This window comes from Staurois parvus, unplaced genomic scaffold (assembly GCF_062004578.1).
Source record: "Staurois parvus isolate SC_StPar_1 unplaced genomic scaffold, SC_StPar_1.0 ptg001882l, whole genome shotgun sequence".
Classification (NCBI taxonomy): Eukaryota; Metazoa; Chordata; class Amphibia; order Anura; family Ranidae; genus Staurois; species Staurois parvus.
The window spans coordinates 537,003-556,675 of NW_028319678.1; the positions used below are offsets into that span (position 1 = coordinate 537,003).

The 19,673-nt window shown below is 47.2% G+C and overlaps 1 protein-coding gene across 3 annotated transcripts in view; it reads right to left on the bottom strand.

Moving 5' to 3' along the window:
• LOC149433892 (uncharacterized) overlaps positions 1-19,673 on the bottom strand; it is a 56,877-nt gene continuing 37,204 nt past the window's right edge. For all 3 annotated transcript variants that reach the window (XM_089664326.1, XM_089664327.1, XM_089664325.1), the window contains 2 exons: positions 1,632-1,697; positions 1-467 (listed from right to left, as the gene is read on the bottom strand). In XM_089664326.1, coding sequence (XP_089520452.1) covers positions 1,666-1,697 — 32 coding nt within the window. In that variant the 3' untranslated portion in view covers positions 1-467; positions 1,632-1,665. The remainder of the gene's footprint in view (positions 468-1,631; positions 1,698-19,673) is intronic.

The following is a 19,673-nucleotide window of genomic DNA, read 5'->3' on the forward strand; positions in this document are numbered from 1 at the left end:
GTAAAGCAAAGAATTTATTGGAGAAAGTCAAGTACATGTAACGTTTTATAACTTAATAACAGGAAGAGATCTAGAAAGTACAATGCTAAAAATAGTTCATAAAAAGGCACTCAAGAAGGACATTTTCTTTTACTTCCTTGGTAACAAGGTATCTTTAAAAATATATAATCCCCTCAACCTCCTAAGTTATTTTATATTTTCAGACATCAATAGATACACAGGACCACCTGCTTGGGTTCTTGTTGCTAACCTACAAAGATACCCCTCCATGGCAACTCATTTACCAGATACAGCTTTTAATGGAAATACATCATAAAAAAAATACCCTGACTATGGAATTGTAAAGAAAACTTCCCCAATGTTTGGCCATTCTGGAAAGTGTACACAATGAGACCAATGGGGTTGTCATAAAGCTGGACTGTCTTCAGGTGATGAATCTTCACTACACTGGTCAATATGACAGGTACCTGAAAAAAGGATATTATGATTAGCATCACTGCAACGTTGTTGTTTTTTTTTTTTTTCAATAATTATTAACATAATATTGTATAGCCATAGACAGAAGGAAAGAAGGGTGAGAGGAAGGAGGAGGAGAGGAAGGAAGAAAAAAAGAGAAAATGGCAAAGAAACAAAAGAAAGAAAAAGGGAGAGAATGAAGAAAAGAAACCTGAGAGAATGAAGAAGGATGTATGGGGGGGGGAAAAGAGAACAGAAGAAGGCAGAGAAGGAAAGAAGGAAGGAAGGAAGGAAGGGAGGGAGGGAAAGAGAGAAAGAAGAAAGAAAGAAAGAAAGAAAAAAGAAAGAAAGAAAAAAGAAAGTTCATGGGGAAAAGGGGGGAAAAGTAGTGATAATATCAGTGTGTGCAAGAAAGAGAGAGAAAAAAGAGGGAGAAAGAAAGAGGGAGAAATAAAGAAGGAAAGAAAGAGAGAAAGGAAGGAAGGAAGGAATGGAGGGAGGAAGGGAGGGAGGGAGGGAGGAAGGAAGGAAGGAAGGAAGGAAGGAAGGAAGGAAAGAAGGAAGGAAGGAAGGAAGGAAGGAAGGAAGGAAGGAAGGAAGGAAGGAAGGAAGGAAGGAAGGAAAGAAAGAAAGAAAGAAAGAAAGAAAGAAAGAAAGAAAGAAAGAAAGAAAGAAAGAAAGAAAGAAAGAAAGAAAGAAAGAAAGGAGGGAAGGAAGGGAGGGAGGAAAGAAAGAAAGAATATGGTGGATAGTAATGATCAAGAACAAGCAGGAAAGGTAGAGAAAGCACAGTTCCACAGCATCAGGAAGAAGAAGAAGCAGGGAGATCCATGCATTGCAGATTCCCAGGTACAGCTTCCTCTCCCACAAGGAAAACAGGTCCACTTTAAATTCCGCTGGTTGGTTGGTCGGGTGGGTGGTTACAGTCATGGGTGGGAAAGTAGAGAGAAGAAGGCAGGAGTAGGCAGAGAGACCATGAGAAGAAGTAATTTGGAGAGAGAACGGAGGAGACAGTAATGGAGATATAGATGAGAATGAGAAAAATAAAAGAAAGGTGAGCAAGTGAGAAGGGAAAATGAGATGGAAGATAAACAGAAGGGAGAGGGAAAAAGAAGTGGTGATCTTAGGAAACACAGAAAGACTTACACATAGAGAGGTAGATTGTTACAACTCACCATATGGTACTCTTCTGTCTCAGAAATGCGCTGTTTAATTCTCATGTATTATTCCCACCTTTTGAACTGACATGAAGCAGCAATTTACTATTAAAGCTCAATAAAGAAAAAGTTTTGAAATAGCTGTGCCAAGAAATGCAATGTGCTGCTTAAAGGAATGTTTTAACAGTTCAACAAAATGGCGACCATCTGCACACCAACACCGACTCCCTGTTACATGTATGTGAATGAAATTGGTGGAAGATGGCTTCAGACCCTAGACTTTCCTTATCCAGCTGTTCTGGGTGAATTCCTGAGCAGGGGATCCGGTGTCTGCCACATAGATAGTGAAACAGTCCTGGGTGGCAGGCTAATCCAGCTTCCCATTAGAGTGCCTCCTTCCCCTATTTGACCCAGGGGGTGCAGATCAACTCTCGCAGTCCTTCTCCTGTGCTGCTAGTGGGTCGGTGGCTGCTACCAGGCCTTTTAGCTGGGCCGCTCCTTCCCTGCTACACAGGTGGTCCTCGCTCCGGGGACGGTGAAGGTCTGAGCTTTCCTCCTTCCAAGCTCCACTGCCTGTAGGTGAGCCCCTCTCCATCTGGGCCCCCTCCCAGGCTCCTCTCTTCAGCCTCACTTTTTTATCTTCAACTTCCATCCTAACTCTCCTGCTGCTGAGCAGGCTGTTATTCTTAAAGGTTGTCCTGGCCCCTTGCCAAGCCTCCTGTTGGGGATTGACCAGGAACCTCCAAGAGTACAGACTAGCCACTCCTCAAAACCACCCAGGGGCATATTTACCACAAGGCAAACAAGGCACTTGCCTAGGGTGGCATTTTTCAGGGATGCAGCACCTCCCCCCAGAAGAAGGGATGAAAGAAGGGACAAGCACACCATGGGAACCAGGTGGGATCCGAGAGAGGCTGCGGGATGCTTGATGTTGTATGTAGAGCCTGACTCTCATTCCCAGGGATGTCCAGAGCTGTGAAGATGAGTGCCTTTCTCTCTATTGGGGGGGTTTAGTGGATGGCTCTCCCACGTGGGGGGTAGGGGTGTTGTTGGTCAATGTCAGGCTCTCTCCGTGGGAGGGGGAAGGGAGGGTGGTGTTGGTTCGTGTCCGTGGGGGCAGACGATCTTTGTGTTGTCTAGGGCAGCACATAACCTAAATACACCACTGGATCCACCCAGTGCTTCTAGACCTTTCTCCAAAGTTCTGGAGCAGAGGGAAATTCCAGAAGGCTGGTCTGCAGAGCCTCTCATCTCTGACCATAATTTGTCCCCTGCTAGCTATCACAGCCAGGCTTCTGCTCAGCCCTCTTTGCTAACAATTAAAGTCTAGCTCTCCCTAGCTGACTAGGAGGGTACTACAATAGCATGACTGTTAAACAGGAAGCAGTGGCTGTGTTTGTCCCAACTGACAAAAATGGGACTCCCTGCATAGGGATGCTGGCAAACATGGCGCTCACACTGTTGTATTACACCAGTGTGAAGGAGGCCTCATGCCCAAAAAGCAGTGTTGAGCCTAGATTATTTATTTATTATAGGTACTTATATAGCGCCGTCAATTTATGCAGCACTTTACATATTTATTGTACATTCACATCAGTCCCTAACCCTCAAGGGGTGTACAATCTAAGGTCCCTAACTTACAATCATACATACACATACTAGGGACAATTTAGACAGGATCCAATTCACCTACCAGCAGGTCTTTGGTGTGTGGGAGGAAACTGGAGTACCCAGAGGAAACCCACACGGGCACAGGGAGAACATGCAAACTCCAGGCAGGTGGTGCTGTGGCTGGGATTTGAACCAACGACCCAAGTACTGCCAGGTGGAAATGCTAACCATTTAGCCACTGTGCTGCCCCATTATAAAACATGAATGTAATATATAGTTATGGATACAACTTCTGCCAATTTTCTATACCTTTCCTGTCCCATTGACAGGTAGTAGAAGGAAATGGAGATATGAATAGCAATTAAGAAAAAAAAAAAAAAAAAAAACCTGACAGAGGTTCTAACCCTTCTGCACTGTTTCTAGTTGCTATCTAAATTGTGTTAATTTCATATGGATCAAGGAGAGTTCATACAGAACCATCGGTGAGGAAAGTGATTACAGCCTGGAGGTAGACGCAGAGCATAAACTGCATCTAGCACATTATAAATTGAAGACATAAATATTATCCTTGCTCCTGTCAGCCCACGTGCACAATTGACAGTTTTACTTCAGTCTGGGCATTAAGCCAACATCTCTAAAAAATGTTTATAACTCTTTTCCCTTTCAGACGGGTGACCGTGGACCTTCAATTAGTGACGGACGGACCACTAGTAGCCTACGAATCTGATCAACAATAACTGCCACTTATCCTACGGAATACAAAACAGATTGATGCCACCAGATGAGAAAGTCCATAAGGGCAAAACGCGTCATTTTATTTATTTCAGGTACTTATATAGTGCTGTCAATTTACACAGCACTTTACATATATATTGTACATTCACATCAGTCCCTGACCCTCAAGGGGTGTACAATCTAAGGTCCCTAACTCACATTCATACATACACATACTAGGGACAATTTAGACAGGAGCCAATTCACCTACCAGCATGTCTTTGGAGAGTGGGAGGAAACCAGAGTACCCGAAGGAAACCCATGCAGGCACAGGGAGAACATGCAAACTCCAGGCAGGTGGTGCCATGGTTGGGATTCAAACCAACCACCCGAGTACTGCCAGGTGGAAGTGCTAACCATTTAGCCGCCGTGCTTCCCTAATTTGTATGTTGTGGATAAGTGCAAGTATTGTTTGCATGTTGCATGGATTGTTTTTAATGTTTTAAATGCTTTTTAAACCTTCCTACCTGCGCCTTGTGTTTTTCACCTGCATAAGATATACATTGATCATATAGTATCATTTTATTGGTTGCCCTGTATGCAGATACTACAGTAGAGTAAATCACATTCTGGTGGAAGAAGTTTCTGTTCAACCTGAAGTATGTGGCCTGGCATGGCACTGCACAGGTTAATGCATGGCCTCTGTCTGTAGTGTTAGGCCTGAAACTTCCTGTGAAGAAACTACATATCCCACAATCCCTGGGTCTCTCAGCAGTGCCGTCCCTAGGCAGGTGCGGGGGGTGCGCACCGCACGGGGTGACACCTATCGCATGGGATGACACCGGACTCACTCCAAGAAAAGGTAAGTTTTAAAGCAATCAGGCGATCCCCGCAGGATGGATTGGATCTGTGAATTGAGCCTAATGGATTGGACTCCGATCCATTATGCTCCCCAATCCACAGATCCGATCCATCCTGTGGGGATCATTGGCTTGCAACCTATACGGGGTAAACTGATCGCTGCACGAAAAAAGTAAGTTTTAAAGCAAGCCGACGATCCCCGCAGAATGGATCGGATCTGTGGATTGAGCCTAATGGATTGGACTCCGATCCATTATGCTCCCTAATCTGCTGATCCGATCCTTCTTGAGGGGATTGTTGGCTTGCTTTAAAACTTACCTTTTCGTGGAGCTTGTGAAGAGATCAGTTGACCCCGTATAGGTTGCATGCTGACGATCCCCACAGAATGGATCGGATCTGTGGATTGAGCATAATGGATAGGAGTCCGATCCATTATGCTCCCCAATCCACAGATCCGATCCATCTTGCGGGGATCATCGGCTTGCAACCTATACAGGATTAACTGATCTCTCCACGAGCTCCACGAAAAGGTAAGTTTTAAAGCAAGCCGACAATCCCCGCAGGATGGATCGGATCTGTGGATTGGGGAGCATAATGGATCGGACTCCTATCCATTATGCTCAATCCACAGATCCGATCCATCCTGCGGGGATAATTGCTTGCAACCTATACGGGGTTAACTGATCTCTCCACGAGCTCCACGAAAAGGTAAGTTTTAAAGCAAGCCGACGATCCCCGCAGGATGGATCGGATCTGTGGATTGGGGAGCATAATGGATTGGACTCCTATCCATTATGCTCAATCCACAGATCCGATCCATCCTGCGGGGATAATCGGCTTGCAACCTATACGGGGTTAACTGATCTCTCCACAAGCTCCACTAAAAGGTAAGTTTTAAAGCAAGCCAACAATCCCCTCAAGAAGGATCGGAACTGCGGATTGGGGGGCGTAATGGATCGGACTCCGATCCATTATGCTCAGTCCGCAGATCCGATCCATCCTGCGGGGATCGTCGGAGGGGGTGACACCAAGTTTTACCACACCGGATGACACCAACCCTAGGGACGCCCCTGTCTCTCAGTCTAGTGCTGGTGCAGGTAAAAGTTAAACAGTAATTAGGTCTGACACAGACACAAAGAAGTGGAGCATCACTGAGAGATTGCCATGCTGGAAGAGATTTGTTTTCATCGTCATAGGACCTTCATAATGTAACACAGAGGGAATGTCAAGGCATGGATTGGATGCTGCACAAACCGAAACAAGAAGCTGCCTGTCTGTGGGGTAGTGCAGTGTGGTGCAGCAGTAGTGACCACATAGAGGCCCAAAGTGCAGTAACGGATGTATGGAAAAACTTGCACACAGTACAACAGTCCAGCAGGGAGCTCACCCGGTCAGTGTAGAGGAGAGTCAGCAGTAGTAGGTAGTAGAAGACAGCACTTGTCAAAGGAGATGGAATGTGGCTTGGCTGGTACAACCCAAGAGGGAGCTTCCAGTAGTGCAGATGTAGGCCCTAAGCTTTCCCTACTCCTCAAGAACCTATAATGCCATCCCTGACAGGCGGGTACACCCTCCCTTCACTAGCCACTTCACAAATGCACTCCAAAACCCAGGGAGCAGGAACTTAAAAAGACTCTAAGTGACCCAAGATAGCATCCAGGGTCACCTAAATGCAGAGTAGCAAAGCAGAAAGCTGCACCGAGGGGAATATGCTGAAACCAAGTTTCTCTTGACTTCCCCTCCAGTTGCAGTATTGCTCCATTCCAGCGCCACCTACAGTGGAGAAAACAGACTGCCCCTACCTACATGTCCCTTTAGTGAATAGGGACAAACTCGGTAAATGAATACATGGACATAGAGGAATCAACCAGCCATGACTTTACAAACTGCAACCACAACATGTGAGCCCACCAATACAAGGAAGGACAAACAAACAACACAGGGAATAGATCTAAACTAATACTTATTAACAACAACAAAAACATTTGAAAATGTACAGTGCCTTTAATTAACAGTCAGACAGGCTGGTACTAGATTTTTGTTGCATGCATCCACGCTTCAACTGTTATCCCGTGGCACATATTCTGGGCTCTCCATCAAACATCCAAAAAAAAAAGACGCTGTGTATCTCTGCACATTAGTGACTTGCCAGGAGCTCATTTTGACCTCTATTTATACACAATGAGGTCTAATTATCAAGTAAGTCTGAATTGTTATATAAGGTGGAGGACATGGCTTGCAGTCACACAAGGATGCAGTTACATTGTGACATAAGTGCTGCAAGATTTCACAAGATTCATGAATGGATGCATAGATAAATGTATTCTGCAAGCTACTGTGTTTTAAATCCGAGAGCTGGTGGAGCACAAAGTTCTTTCTCTTGATTTACCAGTAGCCTATGGGCTATTTGCTCAACACCAGTGCACACAACTGGTAGGGACAATATAATCAGAGAGAGAGATAATGGCAAGCATGGGTCCCTGTCCAGCTATCCAATGGGTTGTGTAGTTGGGCTTCAGATTCAGATGCAAGTTGAATACAGCATGCTTTTGCTTCTTAGGTGCCCTGACGTGCAATTGATTTGCTCTTAGGGTCTTCATGCTGCTTTGAGTTGCTTTTCCCTTCGGGTTGTCTTGTCTAAAGCAGCTCAGACACAGACGAAAGTCCTTGTTCATGAACCCTAATCAATGAAAACACATGTGTAGCACCTCATCCCATCCCTGAAGGCAACTAGGGATCTCCAAGTGGTCCAGCAGGTCAATATTTCATCTCAAAGTTTGGATTGTTGACTGTTAGTAAGGTGTGAAGAATTGGGGACCAGTCACTTTCGATATGGTTAACACATTTTATCAGAGCTGGAAAAAAAAACTCTAGGGAGGGAGGGCTTAGGGGACAGAATAACCGAAAAGAACAGACATAGACTCTGGACCTTTAAGACGGACCGGTACTCTATATTCTTCTGCCTGCATACAAACCCCCTGGATGAGCAACCAGATTTCCTGCAGTGTTCAAACACTAAGCTGAACACTCAGCTGACAAAGTTCCCCCCTGGTGCTCCTATTCAGGTTTTAGCTTCATTCCTCCCAGATAAATCCTCCACAGGGGCTGACTGACAACTCATGGGGCCCCCGGGCAATAAGGGATCATGGGGCCCCTGTGTCCTTGGCCAAACTCAAAAAAGCCTATGAAAAAGGTACCAGGGGCATCTCATGGGGCCCCCTACTGACCCCGGGCCCTCGGGCAGAGCCCGAGTTTTCAAATGGTCAGTCCGCCCCTGATCCTCCATCTAGGTAGTGCCAGCATTCAGGCCTCAAATCCAGACCATGCTTCTTCAAGTCCATGTGTTCTCCCCAGGGAGCAAGTCTGGAAGGTCCGAGAACAACCACACACACATCCTACCCAGGCAGAGCCTGGTAGGCTTCCAAATGGTCCCCCCTACGCATTTATATCCCTCCCCAGCATGCACCACTGACAAAAATCCCCCAACTAGTAGGCCAGAGATACAAAAATATTCATAACCCAGGTCATTGGATCCTCTTATATTATTGCCAGAGACAGCAAGCAGAAGTAATCAGTGACCTCAGCTTAGGAGAAAACCTACAGAAAGCAGAACTATCAATTCAGGGATAAGCTGACTACAGTCCAGCAGCACTAACTTTAGGGTAGGGACACTCCTGCTTAGGGCAGAGTCCCTACACATGATTTATGGGTCATGTGCCCTGGCTGTTCTTTGTGTCTGAGATGCTTTTGTCCCTCATACAAGTCATTGGTCATACATAAACTGTTCAAAGCAGAATGTTGTGCCTCTAGCAATCTGTCCCTCCATCCTTTATCTATCTATCTATCTATCTATCTATCTATCTATCTATCTATCTATCTATCTATCTATCTATCTGTCTGTCTGTCTATCTATCTATCTATCTTTCTCCATATCCATCCAATACTTTGAATATTTTTAAATCTTTGAATATATATATCAATCTCTCCCTCCATTCTTTAACTATCTATCTATCTATCTATCTATCTCCCTTGGCATCAGAGACACCGCTCTCTCCTGGTTCTCCTCTTACCTATCCCAACGCTCCTTCAGCGTTTCCTACAATGGTGCCACCTCCCCTTCCCTCCCCCTCTCTGTTGGGGTCCCCCAGGGCTCTGTCCTTGGACCCCTTCTCTTCTCCATCTACACCTCCTCCCTTGGCAAACTCATACACTCCCACGGCTTCAACTACCATCTCTATGCTGATGACACTCAAATTTACCTCTCCACCCCTCACCTCACCTCCACTTTCTCCGCCCGCATCACTCACCTCCTAAACGACATCTCTGACTGGATGTCGCTCCATTTCCTCAAACTCAACCTCTCCAAAACCGAGCTTCTCGTCTTCCCTCCTGCCCGCGCCCGCCCCCCCATCCTATCCATCACTACTAACATCACCACCATCAATCCCGCCCCGCAAGCCAAAGTCCTTGGGGTCATTCTGGACTCTAACCTCTCCTTCCAACCTCATGTCAAATCACTGACAAACACATGCAGGCTCCACCTCCGCAATATCGCCAAAATACGCACCTTCCTTACCCCAGACACCGCTAAACTACTTGTGCACTCCCTGATTATCTCACGCCTTGACTACTGCAACTCCCTCCTCACCGGCCTACCCCAGTGCAAACTCTCCCCGCTTCAGACCATCCTGAACTCAGCTGCCAGACTCATCCACCTCACCAGCCGCTCCACCTCTGCCACCCCCCTCTGCCTCTCCCTCTACTGGCTCCCTATTGCCCAACGCATCAAATTCAAACTACTCACTCTGACCTACAAAGCCATTCACAACACTGCCCCTAACTACCTCACCGACCTGATTCCCAAGTACCACCCTACCCGTACCCTTCGCTCTTCACAGGACCTCCTTCTATCTTGCTCCCTGGTCTCCTCCTCACACGCACGTCTGCAAGACTTCTCCAGGTCCTCCCCCATCCTCTGGAACTCACTACCCCAATCCATCAGACTGTCACCTTCCCTCCTCACCTTCAGGCGCTCCCTGAAAACCCACCTCTTCAGGGAAGCCTACCCCACCCTCACCTAACTGCTGCTCTCCTTCATTCCTCCTACCACTCCATCCCCCACAGCCACTTCCTCCTGTACCACTACCCCCTCCCTCCCAGATTGTACGCTCGAAAGAGTAGGGCCCTCTTACCCCTCGTGTGCTGTTCGTAGCTGCTGTAATGTTTCATGTATTGTCCCCCCCTCTATTGTACAGCGCTGAGCAAACCCTTTGGCGCTATATAAACTCAATGTAATGTAATGTAATGTAATATCTATTGAATATATTTAAAGCTTTTAATATCTATCTATCTGTCCCTCCATAATCTATCTATCTATCTATCTATCTATCTATCTATCTATCTCCATATCCATCCAATATTTTTAATATCTTTAAATCTCTATTAATCTGCCCCTCCATTCTTTATCTATCTATATATACATATCTATCTATCTGTAGCACTGCCCCTTGGGACAAGCTGGAATATATTATGGGTCCTGCGCTCAATAGATCCAACCCTAAGCAAACCCAATCCCTCTGGCACAACTGGTAATGAATAGCAAATACCCCGCCAAGAAATTTGCTGACACAGGGTTAAATGAAACAAGAACAATTTTATGGAGAATGAAATGCAGTGTAGAGGGGTGGGGTTCCCCTTTCAACTTCAAAACTTACTTTTCTTCTGTTATGCAATGCAGTAAATTTGGTCTGCCACTAGAGGGCTTCACAGCCAAGAGTCTCCGGATGGCAGAGCCGCACTTTAAGCAGAATACAACTGATATCAATCAAATAAACTTACTTATGCTCCCCAAGCACCCCAAGACCAGGGGCAGTCGCAGGATGCAATCTCCCACTATGTGTCAGTCCCCGGGGCAGACAGTCTCAATTACACTGGTGGTGAGGGGCAAAGCAGGTAGGGGATCTGTGGCTTGCACAGGGCCCCGGATGGGTGAGATCCCAGCAGTGGGGTGCGGATGTCCCAGTCTATATGCAAAGTGTAAATGGTGTGTCTTACTCTCTCCAGTGGGACAGCTCACCAGACTCTGAACACACAGCAGGGTCCCTCTATCCGCGCTGAGTGCTGTAGTGCCTCCTCCTCTGCTTGGACGGGCTCCACATGTCCCTGTCTTTTTTTCCAGCCTCGTGTCTCTCCGTTCTCCCCTTCACTTCCTGCTTCCCTCCCTTTCCCAGCGTTCTTTGCTGTGTAGTGGATGAGTCATGAACTTGGCAGAATGCCCAGGTTTTACAAATAGGGGAGAGAGAGGAAGGACTGACTTCTGAATCCTCTTGTACAAGGAGCCTGCTACACACTCCCCCCACCAGAGAAGCTTTGGTCCTCCAAAGACAGCAGTAAAAGCAACCTGTTACATGCTTTTTATATACACGCGGAGAAAAAGCAAAGTTAGTACACACAGGAAATTTAATTATTCACACTTGCATAAGAATCTGGCAGAGGAACCTCCCACCATGTAGCAGAGTGAGGGTTGTCCTGCCCATAGGCCACACTAATGGGAATGGCCCAACCAGATGTGCCAGGGGGTGAGTTGGGGCTGTTCTCTACCGAAACTGCTGTAGGAGAACCAGGCGTCACGAGATTCCTTTGAGAAGCATGTACTACTTCCTCAGAGTTTTCACCCAACACATCATATGTCAGTCTCTTTGGGGGTTGAATAACTCTATGCTCTCTCTGTTCTCTGGGCTCTAGCAATGGTTCTGGCGTTGCTTCCGATGTTGGTTCTGACACTACTGACTCATCAACCCTCGCTTCTTGCTCGACGCACTCTGTCTCTCCCAGTTCAGCTTCCTCCACATCTTTTCCCTTGGTCTGAGTGGATACGTTGTGGTAGTCCGTAATGCACAAAGAACCTTTCTACTAAAATCTTTGCCACAGTTGATGCTAACTGATCTCTAGCAGGAAAAGCCTGGGCATACCTGTTAAAATGGTCAGTCACTACCAGGATATTTCCCTGTCCACTCTGATCCGACTCCAGGCACAGGAATTCAAGCTTGTGGGTGGGCTAGTTCTTCTCAGCGGACGCCAAACCCCGGCTCACATAGGCGACAGGTCGCAAGCATCCATTCTGTTCTTGATAGAGGACTCCCCCTAACCCATCTCTACTTGCATCCACATGTAATTCGTATGGCTTGGCTGGGTCTGCATAGGCCAGGATTGGGACGGTGGTTAAACTCTTTTTCAGCCGTTCAAAGGCCTCTTCACACTGGGTTGTCCATTGTCCTTGAATAGATTCCCTAGGCCTCCTGGGTCCCACTGCTGGCTTCGCAGGTCTAGAAAGATCTGCATCATCATTGTCTTCTTCGTTTCTGAGCAGTTCATTGAGTGGGCGGGCTATCTGAGCAAAGCCCTGGACGAATCTGCGATAATAGGAGCAAAACCCCAGGAAAGATCTGAGCTCTGTGACATTTGTGGGCCTCGGCCATGAGGTGACAGCTTCCAGCTTCTTGGGGTCAGTGGCCACTCCATCGGCAGATACGATATGACCCAGGTAATTGACCGAGGGTTGGTAAAACTGGTACTTCTCCAAAGACAACTTCAGTCCCTCATCATGAAGTCTCTTGAACACCTTCTCCAATCTCTCCTCGTGTTCCTCTAGGGCAGTGGTGGGCAACCTTTTTTTTCAACTGAGCCAAATCTCGCCAAAACCACGATTGAAATTTATTTTGAGAGCCACATTTTTAAAACTGAAAATACATCTCCCATATAGTAATTCATCCCCCATAGTAATTCATCCCCCATAGAGTAATTCATCCCCCATAGAGTAATTCATCCCCCATATAGTAATTCATCCCCCATATAGTAATTCATCCCCCATAGTAATTCATCCCCCATATAGCAATTCATCCCCCATATAGCAATTCATCCCCCATAGCAATTCATCCCCCATATAGTAATTCATCCCCATAGTAATTCATCCCCCATATAGTAATTCATCCCCCATATTAATTCATCCCCCATATTAATTCATCCCCCATAGTAATTCATCCCCCATATAGTAATTCATCCCCCCATAGTAATTCATCCCCCATAGTAATTCATCCCCCATATAGTAATTCATCCCCCCCATAGTAATTCATCCCCCATATAGTAATTCATCCCCCATAGTAATTCATCCCCCATATAGTAATTCATCCCCCATAGTAATTCATCCTCCATATAGTAATTCATCCCCCATATAGTAATTCATCCCCCATAGTAATTCATCCCCCATATAGTAATTCATCTCCCATATAGTAATTCATCCCCCATATAGTAAGTCCCCCCCATATAGTAAGTCCCCCCCCATATAGTAAGTCCCCCATATAGTAATTCATCCCCCATATAGTAAGTCCCCCCCCCATATAGTAAGTCCCCCCCATATAGTAAGTCCCCCATATAGTAATTCATCCCCCATATAGTAAGTCCCCCCTGTGTCAATTCACTTACCTTTGCTCCGCGCGTTCCTCTCGCCTTGCTTCCCGCGCCGTTCTGGTCTTCAGGGCGGACTGTGAGAGGAGAGGAGTTCGTCGCGCTGCCCCGCCTACATCCTGGCTGCCCCGCCTACATCCTGACAGCTGCAGAGTCCTGACTTTTGGGGCGGCCGCCCGAGAGGAGGGAGGGGAGGGGAGGTGAGGGGGCGGCCGCCCGGCACACGCCTGTCCGAGAGGAGGGAGGGGAGGGAGAGGAGGGAGGGGAGCGGGCGCCCGGCACACAGAAGAGCCGCATTTAAGCTTGTAAAGAGCCGCATGTGGCTCGCGAGCCGCGGCTTGCCGACCACTGCTCTAGGGTCTTCCCGAACACAATGATGTCGTTCAAGTATACCAGTACTTCAATTAAATTCATGTCACCCACCGTCTTCTCCATCAGCCTTTGAAAGGTGGCTGGAGAGTTGCACAAACCTTGAGGCACCGGTCAAATTCAAAGAACCCTATTGGGGTTATGAACGCGGTCTTTTCTCGGTCTTCCGGGTGCATGGGGATCTGGTAATACCCATTCTTCAGGTCCAGCACACTGAACCACTTTGCCCCTGATAGGCTTTGCAAAGCATCCTCTATCCTGGGGGTGGTATACTGATCAGGAACAGTTCTTCGGTTTAGCGTCCGGTAGTCGATGCACAATCTTAAAGATCCGTTCTTCTTCCGGACCACCATTATCGGAGAGGCGTATGGGCTTCGGGACTCTCTGATGATGCCTGTCCTCTTCAACTCTGCCAATTGCTCACGCAGGTCTTCCAAATCTCCCAATGGAACTCGTCGAACCCTTTCCCTGAATGGGGCGTCTTCTCGAAGCCGAATCCGATGATGGGCACTCTCTGCACACCCCACATCGAACTCACTTCTGGAGAATGCAGCCCGCCACCTTAGGAGTTGATTCTTCGCTCTCTCTCTCCATTCCGGGGAAAGGGGGGTGTTCCTTGGGTAAAACGCATCGACAGGGATTTCTTTCTCTCTTCCGTCCCCTAGCTCAGTGGGCAAGATTGGGGTTGCAGGATCCACATGTCCTAACAGCACCCGAGCTGGGATTTTCACTGGGGCAGCAGTTGGGTTATGAACACTGACCGAAACCTTTCCGTGGCTCCTCCGTAGCACTTTTGTTGACACTACCTCCGGCAGAATCTCCACTCCTGTGTTCTCTTCACAGCCACCAGCCTCAAGGACAATGAAGGGGCCTGGCTGCTTCCAGGTCAATTTGACTGATGCTTGTAAACACGCCACCTCTCCGGGTTGTAGCACCTTCTCATGTTGATCCAGGCACCATATCTTCCCTATTCTTTCCGCTGGGGCTCTCCTCTCTTGTACCAGGCGCTGATATGCTTGCCTCAGCATGGGATGTACAGAAGTGGGTTGATCATTGGGCTCTTCGACCAATGGTGCCAACAGCCTTCTGACAAGATTGGTGTTGGTCCCTATGATTAGGGGACTCCTATTGGCCCCAGGCGGCCGGGGACAGATGACAGCTAAGGCTTCGAAAGTCTCAGCCTTCCCTGTCATGGAAGGATCAAAAGTTAGTCTGACCGATAGGTAACCATCATAGGGAAACTTCTGGGTTCCTATGCCCCATATTTCCAGATCTTCCAGCTTCTGCAAGGGCAAATGCTTCAGATGCTTGTCATAGAAGTCTCGGTACAGAAGGGTTACTTGGGCTCCAATGTCCAGAAGAGCCCTGGTATAAATCCCTTCTACCTGAATCGGGATGACAGGGGAGGGTCCCGCTAAATTCTCAGGGAGTGGTGAACAGGTAGTCGTCTTCTTCTGTTCTGCAGTTCTTATCCTTACTCCCCTTCTGGGGGAGTTTTGGCTCGGCCTAAGCCGTGGTTGACTCCCAGGTTTGAGGTGTGCACTGACTCCCTGAGGTGAAGTGGCATTTTCCCTAGGCTGTTTGTAAGGGATGGTGGGGTCCTTCTGGATAGGACCAGATTTTCTCCTCGCCCCCCTTTTACTTGGTTGAGTGGAGCTAGCTGCGGTGGTGGGGTCCCTGGGTTGCTCCTTCACCAGGGCCCTCTGAAGTTTTCCGCCGGTTTTTGGCGCTTAGCTTCAGGCTTCCTGGGGCTCGGACAGACTCTCCTGACATGTCCGGTCCCTCCACAATTAAAGCAGGTCATTTGAATGGTGGGACTAGTTGCTTGCGTTGGGGCAACTCCTGACAGGTTTTCAGAAACTGCTCTCGTCTCTCTCGCTAAACCCGACGGTCCCGCCATTAGTATGGTCACCATCTCCATTAGTTGGGACACCTGAGTCTTAAGGAGTTCAACTTCAGGGGTGTCACCTCCCACATTGACTACCCGGACCCCTACAACAGAGTCTGACTGTCTCTATTTGTCATCCAACATGGCTTCCTCCTCTCTCACAGTCCGGATCAAGTCTGGATAGTTCAGGAGGCCACCATCTCGCCGAGTTTGTAATAGAATAGCAATGGGGTCTAGGGGCCTGGCTCCCCGTAGGACTTGTTGAGCCCGAACCTCATCTACTCTTTCAGGGCCTATTCCCCTTTTTAGCAGAATTTGGTATATTATCTTGTCTAGACGTCCCATGTAACTGGAGAGTTTCTCCCCTTCATTTTGGTAGGTATGCTCTAGCTGATAGATGAGGTCTGAAGCCTTTTCAGTATGCCCAAATACATCTTGTAAAATATCTAGATAGTCCTGAGCAGTGCAATCCTGTTTGCTAAGTTTTAGGTTGCGAATGGCCTCCAATGCAGGGCCCCTTAGGCTCTCCGTAATCCTCTGTTTCTTGTGGGCCTCAGGAATGTCCCATTCACTTAGTGCTTGCATGGCTTGGTCTAGCCACTCTTCAAAGCCATCCTCCCCGGTAGGTATTGGTTGCCTACCCGAGAAGAATCGGAGCTTCCGATACATCCCTGTGTATGGAGAGGGGTCTTTGCGGCATTTTAACATGAAGTCCCCCAATGCAGTGAGGAATTCCGGGCCTATGGTGGCTAGAGGTGTCTGGGACAGGGGTTCTTCCCTCTCAGGTTTTGCACAACTAGGCCCGGGGGTGTTCAACTGAAGTAACTGGAGCCTTGTCCCATCCTCTATTTGGATATTGGCTCCTTGGAAACTGTCAGGGATCCCCTTCTTCCACTCTAGCAAGGCATATGCCAGGGTGGTGTCTGAGGCGGGTATCACATCTATCACCCACGTTTTCTTTCCCTCTGTGGGTAGTGCATTCACTATCTTGGTAATCTGTTCTTCGGTCCCCATTTCTCTGGGGAACTCGACCACTACACTCTGTTCTGGGCAAGCATTTTCCCTGCTGCACCACTTGGTCGCGGCTGCGACGTCCATCTTAGGAGTTGGTATAGGGCACTGCTTGAGTGGTTGTTGGGTAATTGAGCAGCAAGAATCCCAGACGAGCCCCCACGTGTAGCACTGCCCCTTGGGACAAGCTGGAATATATTATGGGTCCTGCGCTCAATAGATCCAACCCTAAGCAAACCCAATCCCTCTGGCACAACTGGTAATGAATAGCAAATACCCCGCCAAGAAATTTGCTGACACAGGGCTAAACGAAACAAGAACAATTTTATGGAGAATGAAATGCAGTGTAGAGGGGTGGGGTTCCCCTTTCAACTTCCAAACTTACTTTTCTTCTTTTATGCAATGCAGTAAATTTGGTCTGCCACTAGAGGGCTTCACAGCCAAAAATCTCCGGATGGCAGAGCCGCACTTTAAGCAGAATACAACTGATATCAAACAAATAAACTTACTTATGCTCTATCAATGAAATGTATTACCCACACCGGTGTATGATTCTGCTTCTGAGGGGCGTTAGCCAAAAATCACCTCAGAGTCAGAACAGAATGCAATAAAGAGGTACCTCTAATAAGGCTACTAAGCCAGATTCCCCCACTTCAGTCCTTGTAACGGTGGAGCTCTAGTTGGTGCACGTTTAGTCCTTACAATGAAGTAAATAGCAGCTGAAGGCTTCTTTGGAGTTTCAGCTGGTGTGGGTTACATCAGATTTCACTAGGTTTCTGGGCTGAGAGGGTCCAACCTCAGTGTCTAAATGCAACACAAAGCACCCCAAAACCAGGGGCAGTCGCAGGATGCAATCTCCCAGTATGTGTCAGTCCCCGGGGCAGACAGTCTCAATTACACTGGTGGTGAGGGGCAAAGCAGGCAGAGGGATCTGTGGCTTGCACAGGGCCCCGGATGGGTGGGATCCCAGCAGTGGGGTGCGGATGTCCCAGTCTATATGCAAAGTGTAAATGGTGTGTCTTACTCTCTCCAGGGGGACAGCTCACCAGACTCTGAACACACAGCAGGGTCCCTCTATCGCGCTGGGTGCTGTAGTGCCTCCTCCTCTGCTTGGACGGGCTCCACGTGTCCCTGTCTTTTCTCCAGCCTCATGTCTCTCCGTTCTCCCCTTCACTTTCTGCTTCCCTCCCTTTCCCAGCGTTCTTTGCTGTGTAGTGGATGATCCATGAACTTGGCAGAATGCCCAGGTTTTACAAATAGGGGAGAGAGAGGAAGGACTGACTTCTGAATCCTCTTGTACAAGGAGCCTGCTACATATCTATATATTCATATCTATCTATCTATCTATCTATCTATCTATCTATCTATCTATCTATCTATCTATTCATATCTATCTATCTATCTATCTATCTATCTATCTATCTATCTATCTATCTATCTATCTATCTATTCATATCTTTCTATCTATATATCTATTGTCTGTCTGTCTGTCTGTCTGTCTGTCTGTCTGTCTGTCTGTCTGTCTGTCTGTCTGTCTGTCTGTCTGTCTGTCTGTCTGTCTGTCTGTCTGTCTGTCTGTCTGTCTGTCTGTCTGTCTATATCTATCTATCTATCTATCTATCTATCTAATTAAACATCCATCCCTCCCTCCATCTCTTCATAATGACTCTGAGTCTATATTTTTTTTATTGCAGACATATTGAATTGGGTTTGGTTGCAGCTCATGTTCTATAGAGCCCAGTGAGTTGCGGAGAGGCTGCTTCAGGTGCTCCTGAGGGTGAGCGAATTTTTGTCGATCGCTGTGGGAAGGGAGCAGGAGCTGTTATAAATGTACATTCCTCAATAATGAGCAGGAGTTCTGAGACACCCTGAGCTGCCCAGCTCCTTCATATTGAATAATAATAAAGTCACATTTTCGGCACCATCACATCCATGTTAATGTTTGTCTCCTCACTAGTGTGAAAGAACTGCTACCAAAACTGTGCTTTACTGCAGAAGGAAGGCTCGGCTACAACACTGGGGTGTCTTCCAGTCTGATAAGATCATAGTAGTGCCCAACCTTTAGAAGATAGTCCCATTTTTTTCATTCTTGCACATACGTAATAATGACTGTGAGAGGCATGGTGGAACCGATTTTTCGCCCTTTTGCGCATGCTGTCCTGCATCGTGCTCGGCAGTAAAGAGCGATTTGTGATCCGTTATGTCTAAGAGAGTTACTAAGTTCCAAATGTTCCTATATTTGAGACATCACACAACACTTTTGTTTAGATTTTCATAATTTCTCAGCTGATTATACCCTAATTATATGGGCTTTGCTATATTATTTTGCACTTATTATTGCAAACAGTCTGTGATGATGTCGTTCATTTCATTTGTCTTTATCAATTTGATAACTTGCCAAATGTCTATGTAATACTGTACATTCCTTCTGTGCAGGGGCGGACTGACAACTCATGGGGCCCCCGGGCAATAGGGGATCATGGGGCCCCTGTGTCCTTGCCCAAACTCAAAAAAGCCTATGAAAAAGGTACCAGGGGCATCTCATGGGGCCCCCTACTGACCCCAGGCCCTCGGGCAGTGCCCGAGTTTCCAAATGGTCAGTCCGCCCCTGCTTCTGTGTATGGAATACTGCAGAGATCCGTTCCTTGGCTGATTATGTACACTATAGATGCATGTCCTTGTTGTCACTGTGGGGTTGATTTACTAAAATTGGAGGATGAAAAATCTGGTGCAGCTGTGCATGGCAGCCAATCAGCTTCTAACTTCAGCTTGTTCAATTAAGCTTTGACAAAAAAAACCTGGAAGCTGATTGGTTTCTATGCAGAGCTGCATCAGATTTTGCACTCTCCAGTTTTAGTAAATCAACCCCTTTATGTCCATTTCAGTGCTAATAAATACTCTGTTAGATAACAAAAAGAGAGTCCCATACTGAGGTTTTGAGTAGTTCTCAGCAGTATTTATGACATGAGTTTTTAAATAATTGCTGCAACAATGGTAATCATTGGAGGCTCCAAACTATGGCCTGCAGGCCACATCGAGTCCGCAACAGGATTTACCCAGCACACAGCAACTCTGATGTGTTGAAGCCTTCTGATGGTAAAGGGGGACTCTGATGGAAAGGGAGGAGGGCTCTTATGTGATGAGGG